The sequence below is a fragment of the Octodon degus genome, unplaced genomic scaffold (assembly GCF_000260255.1).
Source record: "Octodon degus isolate 3935 unplaced genomic scaffold, OctDeg1.0 scaffold00091, whole genome shotgun sequence".
Classification (NCBI taxonomy): Eukaryota; Metazoa; Chordata; class Mammalia; order Rodentia; family Octodontidae; genus Octodon; species Octodon degus.
The window spans coordinates 12003780-12013584 of record NW_004524667.1 but is presented as its reverse complement, the minus strand read 5'-3'; the positions used below and the strand labels follow the sequence as shown (position 1 = coordinate 12013584).

The window sequence follows — 9805 nt, the reverse complement described above, 5'->3', positions numbered from 1 at the left end:
GAGGCCAGATCCAAAATGGTACTCTTCCCAGAGTCTTTGGGTCATGCTTATTAATTCAATTCTAAAGAGATCGACATAGGCAAATGATCCTATCTGGCACCCAATGTCAGCATTTTTTAAATACAGACTTCCTCAGCAAGTCAGAAGTTACATTTTCGCAAACTTATGTATCCTATTAATATTTTCATAGTAAAATTTGCCTAAAAATGTTTGCATCATATCTCTGGCAAAAGTTAATTAAATAACTAAATTTTAAGTATCTGCTTTTTTATACAACATGGTCTTTTCGTTGTGCTACTAGTTATTTGACAGTTCACTGCAAATTTTAATCTTATCATATGCAAGAGCAACCAGAAAGACCAACTAACTGCAAATAGGTTGCAGAAAGTTTAGAAACTGATCACTGGTGAGCTGAATCTAATTGATCCTGCATTTCACTGTTGGAATTAGACACTTAAAACATACTCAGTACCAAATGCGAGCATTAGGAATAACTACATGTGTGCTACATACATATTATTTAGTGTTATAAATATGCAAATAGTAATTCATAAATGTGCTTAAAACATGTAGTATAAATATATATAGCTATATATAGTACACAATGTAAATGCTGAATGTTATTGGTAAATGAAACTATATTCTTAATTTTTTGGAACCAAACTTTGATTTTGAAGATAGCAAACTGTTCCTTCCCCACATACATTTATTAATTAGTATCTCTTTAAATAACTATTTTATCTTTTTATGATAAAATTACTTTGTTATTAAAAATCTATAAACCTATCCCATGTGATCCATAACTGTACTATGCATATAAACATACCAAATAATATAAGACATACATTCAGTATTTTACATTCTACAATAGTTATACTATCTCAGTTTGGATAAGTATAAAATATCCCAAACATACCTGTGTGTAATGAGTGCATACAGGGCCAGAACATCTAAATGGACAATAAGGGTTGCATTCATGTTCGTATGGGTAGCTAAAATCTCTCACTTCATCATACCATGCTTGCACATGAAAAGTTGGTGGTCTGTATCTATTAAAAGGAAATAACCACAGAGAACAAATCAGAGAAAATGTAAAACCAAATAGTGCAAAAGAGATTATCAAAGCTTTAGAAAGATACTTTTGTGTAAATTATCAATTCTAAACTCTTATGTCCATTACATTATGAATATTTCAATGATTTAAAATAAAAACAAGTCATCAAAAGCCAGGTATGGTGGTACATGCCTGTAATCCTAGCACTTGGGAGGCTGAGGCAGAAGGATTGCTGCCAGTTTGAGGGCAGAGTGGGGTAAAAAATGAGTTCAAGCGCAGCCTGAACTGCATACTGAAACTCTTTAGTAATCTTAAGAATGCAAAAACAAAACAAAATCACATCCTCTGGGGTTGGGGAAGACAGGAAGGTGGGGAGAGGAAATTATAAATTATGACAATACACAATATAATTATGACAACACCAACTTCCCCAGATAAATGTAGATATATAGTGAATGTATACTACTTTTTTTTAAAATCAATAAACACACACACACACACACACACACACACACACACACACACACACACACATATATTGCTGATTATTCCAGTAACATGATACTTGGCTTTTGTTACTTGTTCTGTGATTAGTTGTTTTTCTCTTAAGAAATAGCCTTTTTGCAAAGGTGAATTAAGCATTTCCTTCCAAGCACACACATTCAGAAGTCAATGCTCCATGTGAAGCTACCTTCCCCAGTGGGCGCCCAGGTTCTGTCCAATGGACGGGAGCAGGCTGGCAGGTCCGTGCTCCCACAAGCACGTCTCAGCCCAGGACTCCGCAGATCTCTCCAGCTCTACATCCCATGTCTATAGTTTAAAACAAAAACAAAATGAAGACACACAGAGTGCACGTCGTATTCTTGGACATCATTTTCAGAATTTAAGTGTATTCAGTTCTCATGTTTTCTTTTTGTGTATTTGGTTTGGATTTCTTCATCACCTAGATTTTTTGCAATAGCCTTCTAATACACTGCTTAATAAACTACAACTTTTCTACTTTTAATCTGCCCTCCAAACGTTTAGTACTACCAAACTAATGAAGACATTTAATGGATTCTTCCACCTAGAAACACCCAACAAATCTGCATGCACATAAAGTCCAAGATTCTTATTTCTTATAAAACTGATTATTCCTTGTTGGCATTGTTTCCTGTACCTAAATACCCTTTTCATCTGCCAAGTGGACCTGCTGTACCACCCTCCTTCCATAACTCAATCCCTGCGATACCTTTTCAGTTCTCTTAGATGGAAGTTATTCTTCCTTGGCCTCCTGTAGCTTATTACACTCCATTGTTTATCACTTATTACACTGCAGTATTGATATCTGCTCATATGACTGTCTCTTGCAAGACACTGCAAGTTGAATGGGATCATTTAACTTGTGCTGGTATCATTAGCCTATTTGCTGTGTCCATCATATAAACAATGAACCTCGATAGGACTGTGGGTATCTGCCAAGGACAGGCAAATAGCTTGGAAATAGAAATTCAGAACAACTCAAAGGCTAAGAGCAGACAGATTAAAATGATACTTAGACATTTAAGTTTCCAGAAGTTGAGAGATAACTGATGGGAACAGATATGGGAAGAGAAACAGATTGTTGTTAATTTCAATGGTCAGTGAGTGAGGGATATATATATATATATATATATATATATATATATATGAAGTCAAACAGTAAGAACATGTGATTGGGATTCTACAGATAAAATATATACTCTGTACATATGAATTTTGCAGAGAGTAATTTTTTCCAGAAAGTAATATACAATGAAAAGAGTAACTAAAATTTCTAGAGATTTCCAAACTGAAGGTGAGGAGAGAGGAAAAGAGGCCATAAAAATGAGATAAACAAAGGTAAAAGTGGATTAAATTTTAGAAATGATTGGACAAGAGGTTTCAGGAGTTCAGTGAACAAAGAGTCAACTGCTACAGAAAGGTCAAGAAATAGGAGATTTGCTAAGTACCACCTTACAATGAAGAGCAACTTCAGAGGAATGATAGGTGGAGAAGTAGGACCATAGAAGGTTAATAAGTGAATGAAACGAGAAAGTGGAGAAAAGGAAGATATGGGTGACTTTCTTATACTTCAGAGCAGAGGAAGAGAGACAGTGTCAGGAGTAAGAAATGTAAGATATAAGGGTCGAAAGGAAATCTGCTCGCTTTCTTTGATTTTAAATATGGACAAACAATTAACATTAACTACAGGCTGAAAATAAAAGATACCAAGAAAGGCACTGGCAAGAAAACGGAAGGTGCATGTGTGTGTGGGAGAAGTTTCTTCATTCATTCACATGACGTATCATAAATCAATATTCCCTCCCATTGGATTGAAAATCTAAAATACAGAAAATCATGCTTTCAAAATTCTGAGGTAAAATTTATACAAAATTATTTCTGTAATACATCTTTATTATCTAGTAAAAATACCTAGAGGGTGCAAAGAAAATTTAGGAGCAGTAAGAGTGATTGGTTTTTATAAAATATTTACTCTTTGAGTTGATCTCAGATATTCAAAGGGAAACATGTATGCTATGGTTTAATATTTACCAGGCAAGCTCTTATTTGCTAATATGGGTATGCTATTGACTTCATTGTTTGTTTAACTCAATTTTATAACTATATATTTCATTATACAGAAATAGAATTCAAGCTGCTGTCATTACTTGACCAAACAAAACTAAGATAACAATTAATTTGAATAAAATCCAAAAATATAGGTAATAATTAAGTTGAATAAAGCCCCAGAAAATAGGAAAAAATACTGATTTCTGTTTGTACCTACTAATCTGGAGAAATAATCACTTCTCAGAAACAAGTTTTGAAGCAGAGTTGTCTGGAGAATAAGGCATCCTTATAAGGCAAATTTATTTTTGCCTGATTTTTGTCTGGCAATCAAGTTCTTAGAAAATGCTTTACATTGCAAAAATATATGTATTCAAAGGTTTTCTATCTGGCAACCTTATGTTCAAATAGTAACCAGGAAGCAGAAGAAAAAATCATAAAGAAATCCTAGAAGGCCTTAAAAAATTAAGCTAGAAACCATTGTGATACTTTTAAAATGCTCATTTCACAAAACAGTACAATCAGTAGTCTCTTACCCTTTGATCTTAGCTGAATAGGGCCTCACCCCACTCAGAGGCGGAATGAGGTGCAAGACTCCTAGGGTTAGGAAGTAGAGCTTTATTCTTGGTTCCCCCCTCTTTTATGACAGATGTTGACTACCCTAAGCCAACAAATTAGGACTCCAACCACAGGAGAAGGGTAGCCAGAAAGTCAGTGTGGACAGAGCACTCAGAAACAGAGTTCAGGAACTGCTCTTGTAGTGTAATACTGCTCTTGTAGTGTGATATTTTCCAGGCCACATGTGGGAGCTGTGAAGGAACATGAGGTGGTCCAGCAGACGGCAGGCCAGGTCCCCACAACATGTGAGAGATCGTGCATAAGGACCACCCAGGTGGGCCACCACAGTGTCCAGAATGTCTTCACTGGGGGTCAATATAATCATGCTTTGCACACTGTATTGAACAGTTTTCCAATTGGCTAGGGCAAAATAGCTGTCAGCTATCACTGAAAGAAGAGATTTACTTTAGCTCATGGTTTGAATGGTTTTAACTTATACTGAACTGGTCCAAGACAGAAACCTTATGGTTAAAGGGTATGATGATGGACAGCTGTTTAAGTCACACGATCTGGCAATCAAAACTCAGAGAACAGCCCAAGGGGAAGAGGAGTGGCTAAGAATCTTCACTAAACTCTACCTCCTAATTGCCCTTTCAGCTTCTGATGAGTTTAGGGCTTCCAATCCAATCACCTCTTTAGGATTCACTTAATCCAATCAGGTTGTCAGTCAGATTAACTGATGCATACAAAACTCTACAATCTTAGGTGTCAGTGTTTCTGTTGAAATTGAAAATAGATTCTTTTTAGAGAGAATAGAGAACTAGCTTCAAACTCATGAACTTATTTCATTTGTTTATATGTCTGTTACATAGAAATTAAAATAAAATCTAAAACACATCACCCAAATGTTTTAGGCTAACTTTTCTTATTTGTAAGAACTCTTGTCAATTGAAAATCAAGGTAACTCAGAAAGATGACTTTGAGGAATGAAATGTATTCATCATGTATACTACAAAAAAACTGTTTTTAACATATAACTTAAATTTTATGTTTAAACCATTGAAAAGACAGAGGAAAGCATAAAGAATAAATTATAATATTGCTACCATATAGGCATTATTTTAGTACATAGAGGAGACAAGCCATTAAATCCAGCTCTTTATCAATATTTTTAAAATGTCCATTACAATCAATTAAAATAGAGCATTAAGTGTGTCAGTCAACTTCAATCATACAAACCAAAAAGATTCTTTAAAAAAAAGAGTACTAAAAATATAGCAGTCCTGGGAGAAATATGAAAAAGTGAAAGCCTCCCAATATGTGTATTTTTATTCTACTACATGGTATTTCAATTTTTAAGTTTGCCAATGCTTCATACCCACCTAATTTAAATGTAGATTAGTATCTACATGTTTTCTATTTTAATTCAGTTTAGTAAATTAAATCAAGATGGCCTCAGGACCTTGTCTTTGTTTTTCTTTTCCTTTGAATTATTCTTCTAGCACACTAATCTTACCATTTCTTTATAAAAATAAGCATTTGAGACGTGCAAAAAAATGAAGTATCCCTACTTTTCAACATCTTTAGCATAACATTTAAAGAATAAAAATGTCTTCAATTAGGTTTTATGCTAAAAAAAAACATTGCAATCATCACTGATGTTTTTGTTTCCAATAATAGTTTCAAGCCAACCTAATAGAGGCTTTTATATTTCTGGTGTGGTGTGGTGTGGTGTGGTGTGGTGTGGTGTGGTGTGGTGTGGTGGTGGTGGTGGTGGTGATGGTGGTGTGCTGTGTGTGTGTGTGTGAGGGAGGGAGAGGGAGAGGGAGAGGGAGAGGGAGAGAGAGAGAGAGAGAGAGAGAGAGAGAGAGAGAGAGAGAGAGAGAGAGAGAGAGAGAGAGAATGGATTTAAATTTTCACAAAGGATTTTCAAAAGTAAACCTAGAAGTGTACAATAATTGTAGTTGTAAAGAAATGAATTTGGGACTCAGGAGAAAGCTCAGTGGTCTAAGTGCCTGTCTAGCAAGCACAAGGACCCTGTTTGATCTCCTGTACTGCATGCTGTGCCAGTTGTGCCAGCAGCTAAAACCATGTGTTTTTAATCCCAGTGTTGGAGAGGCAGAGACAGGAGGATCACTACAAGATCCAGCTGTGTCGTGAGACCCTGTACCAAATAAATAAATAATAAATAACTGAATTTGTAGGACCTGAGACTTCAGTGTTATAGTTAGTTATGTAGAGACACATGATTTTTAACTGACTGCCATCATTCACAAAATACAAATGAGCATACGCAAGTACAGTTTAGATGTCCATCACAACACCTACTATCCTACTCTAGTGAAATAAAAAATCAGTAACAGTTGGAAGGCATTTCAAAAGACATGTAGTTTTCAATAGAATACTACTAGTCTACCAGTAAGTTCTGCTATTTGGTATTAGGAAAAATACCATTTGTGATATATTTTTTTTCTTTCTCTTCCTTGCAGAAAAATTTTTTTTCTCTTAAAATGGACTATTTGAAAATTCATCTTCTTTACCACAGTAAATTTATAGCTCTGAATAGACATAGAGTATATGATTTGAAAATTCATGTTTTAGTAACTACTTCTTTATTTTTCCCCATACTGTGGACTGAGACCAGGATCTTCACACTGAACTTCATTCCTCACTTTTTTTTTTTTTTTTTTTTTTTTTTTTTTTTTTTTTTTTTTTTTTTTTTTAGCAGGGTCTCACTTAATTTCTCAATTGTCCAGACTGGGTCACATTTGCAGCCTTCCTGCCTCAGCCCCATGGGTCACCGTGCCATCTGGAAACTATTTTTCATAGCTTCAAGATTAGTATTGTAGTATGTATGAAATAAGGGCTAGGACAAATGCTAATTAGTCCCTATGAATTTGTTTACATATGAGCATTTTGTCACAGCTGAGGTTTGAAAAATGGTAGCTGCAGCAGTGCCTTGAGCATGAGGACTCTTCCAAGGCCAATGTAAGGAAGTCTGATCCCTGGGCGGCAGCGCTGGATCCTGCCACGAAACTGTCCAGAAGTGGAACCTTACGAGTGGTCCGTAATGACTGGGGGTCCCGAAAGTCACTATACAGCCCTACCCACCTTCTCTGCTTCCTGGCTCTAGATGTGACCACTCCCTCCTCCATGTGCTCTTTTCCCCTCCACCATCCTCACCAGGGGCCCAAAGCAGTAAGTCAACATGGGTTTGAACATCCCAGTTGTAATCTAAATAAAACTTGTGTCTTTATACAGTGAATTACTTCATATATTTTGCAATAATGCAAAAGCGGACTAATACTATAGTAAAAAACTAAGGTGAAAGGTGAGTCATGTTTCAAGTGAAGTCAATTTTTTAAAGAATGCAAAATAGTAAATAAAATTTAAAAGTGTTCAAAATGTTACAAAATTTCATTAGACAAAATAGTAGAAATTCAACAGTGGTTGCTGTATTGCATGATATTATTTTCAAATTAGTTGTTTCGGTTACTAGATATAAAGATGCAAAATTGGATACAAAACAAACAGAACAACAAACAAGTTATAAAAAATTAAAAAGAAAGAAAAAACAAGAATAAAAGGAAGGACAAGGACTGGGGAGATAGCTCAGTAGAATAAGTGCTTGCCTGGCAAGCACAGGGTCCTGAGTTCAATCCCTGGTTCTGAAAAAAAAAAAAAAAAAAAAGAAGAAGGACCAGTCAGATAGCTCAGTGGACTAAAGAGCCTGCTTAGGCATAGCACAGCAGCCGGGGTTCAATCCCTGGTGTGCCATTCAGGCCCTGCCCTCAGGGCACCCTGAGAAGTTGATTGAGACGGGGCATGGTGACTTGTGTCTGTAATCCTAGCACTTGTGAGGCTGAAAACAGAAGAATCACTACAAGTCCAATCTATGTAGTGAGACCCTGTAGACCCTGAAGTTCCTGTACCAAGTACATAAAAAAGTATAAAAAGAAAATAATTTTAAGCATTAACTTTTTTTCAAAAAGCCAGCAGAAATCAGCAATACTATTATCCAAATTATATACATATTATATATACATATCTTTTCCTATCAAATATTGTTAACACAATATCTTTTTCAGTTGATTATTAAAAAAGTCTAAGTAACAAAAATATAGAAGAGGCTTAATTTGATCTATCTTTTTGCAAAGTTGAAATGGCAATAATGAACTTCCAAGATAAATGCAAATAAGAATGAATCATAAAGGGTTTTTAAGAATTATAGTATTAGGGCCAGAAGTAGCACATGCCTGTTAATTCCAGCACTTGGGAGGTTGAGGCAGGTGAATTGCTGTGAGTTTGAGGCCAGCCTGGGCAATACAGTAAGTTCAAAGCCTGTCTGAGCTACACAGTGAGATGATAATTTTGAGATCCTGTCTCAAAATTTAAAAAAATCATTGTGGAGGAAAAAAAGTCATAGTAGGTAGCCTAATTCAGGGCAAACATCAGCCCATGATATCATCTAAACTTTAAAATGGGCTTTTAAAACAAATATCGCTCTCTGACAAAATCATAATGTAAGCATGACAGCAAAGGAAAGGTAGCTATGCTGAAAGTCTGGAGCCGGCCAGGACTCTGGTTTTATACTCCAATCACTAATGGAGTGATTGGAGTATATGCAATAAAATTATTTTTTAAAGCTGTTCAAGCATTTGTAATAAATTTTGGAAAATAATTTGCAAAATATTCTTCTTTTGAGGCATATGACACAATTCAGAATACATCCCAATGTTGTCACTCTTACCTATCCAAGTTATGCATATCACTGTCAAAAGTAATAACAGTAAATTTCAGTGATAGCAAAATGCTTTTCTTTATTCTATCTATTCTGGACATAGATATGCAAAGGCATTTCAGGTGAAATTTCCCTTCTACAGAGACAAAAGTATTGTAAACATTACTCAGACCGCACATAATTAAAGTACATGTCACACAATAAAGAGTTTTCTTTTGTAATTTAATCATGTATTCTCAAATCTCTATGTCAGCTTTGGTTTCCATTCACTTATCTGTAACACGAAGGGGTGGAATAAGTCTTCCTTATTTACCTTTAGGTTTTGAGATTTTGTCTCAGCAATAAAAATAAAACTAAGATACATACAGTTATCATTTTCTATGTAACAACCTTTTCAAATTATTCTTGCTATTCCACCATTTCTAGAAAAATGTGTTTATAAATTATCCATTTTAACTGAAAATCAAATGTTTCCCCAGCCACTTATGTTTTCCTATTTAAATCAAAAACTGCAATAAAAAATATAATGAAGTGAATTGCCCATTGATCCTCTGTCTTGTAATAACTTCACTTTGAACAATTCCAACAATTTATTATGCTATAGAAATAATAGACTGGATGGCAAAATGTCAAATCCAAATTCCAAATATAATTCATCATTATCAAGTTTTATCGCTATCAAAGCCATTTTTCTTTCTCTCAAGTAGACACAACTTGAATAATAAGAATGATTCTATGCTAACCTAGCAACTGATGTTTTTGCAACTAAGTCACCTGGTACAGAAAATCATCATGGAACAGAGCCGTAATGCATTCCATACAGCGAGGCGATTACCTCAGGTATTTATGCTTCACCTGTTCTGAAAAGACTTCACTGTTAGGGG

At 35.1% G+C, this 9805-nt stretch overlaps 1 protein-coding gene across 1 annotated transcript in view; it reads right to left on the bottom strand.

Annotated features, from left to right (window-relative positions):
- Window positions 1–9805, bottom strand: part of Crispld1 (cysteine rich secretory protein LCCL domain containing 1) — a 44126-nt gene that overhangs the window by 20088 nt on the left and 14233 nt on the right. The window contains exons 3-4 of the mRNA XM_023722394.1: window positions 1746–1864; window positions 878–1049 (exon numbers count right to left, since the gene is read on the bottom strand). Coding sequence (XP_023578162.1) covers window positions 878–1049; window positions 1746–1864 — 291 coding nt within the window. The remainder of the gene's footprint in view (window positions 1–877; window positions 1050–1745; window positions 1865–9805) is intronic.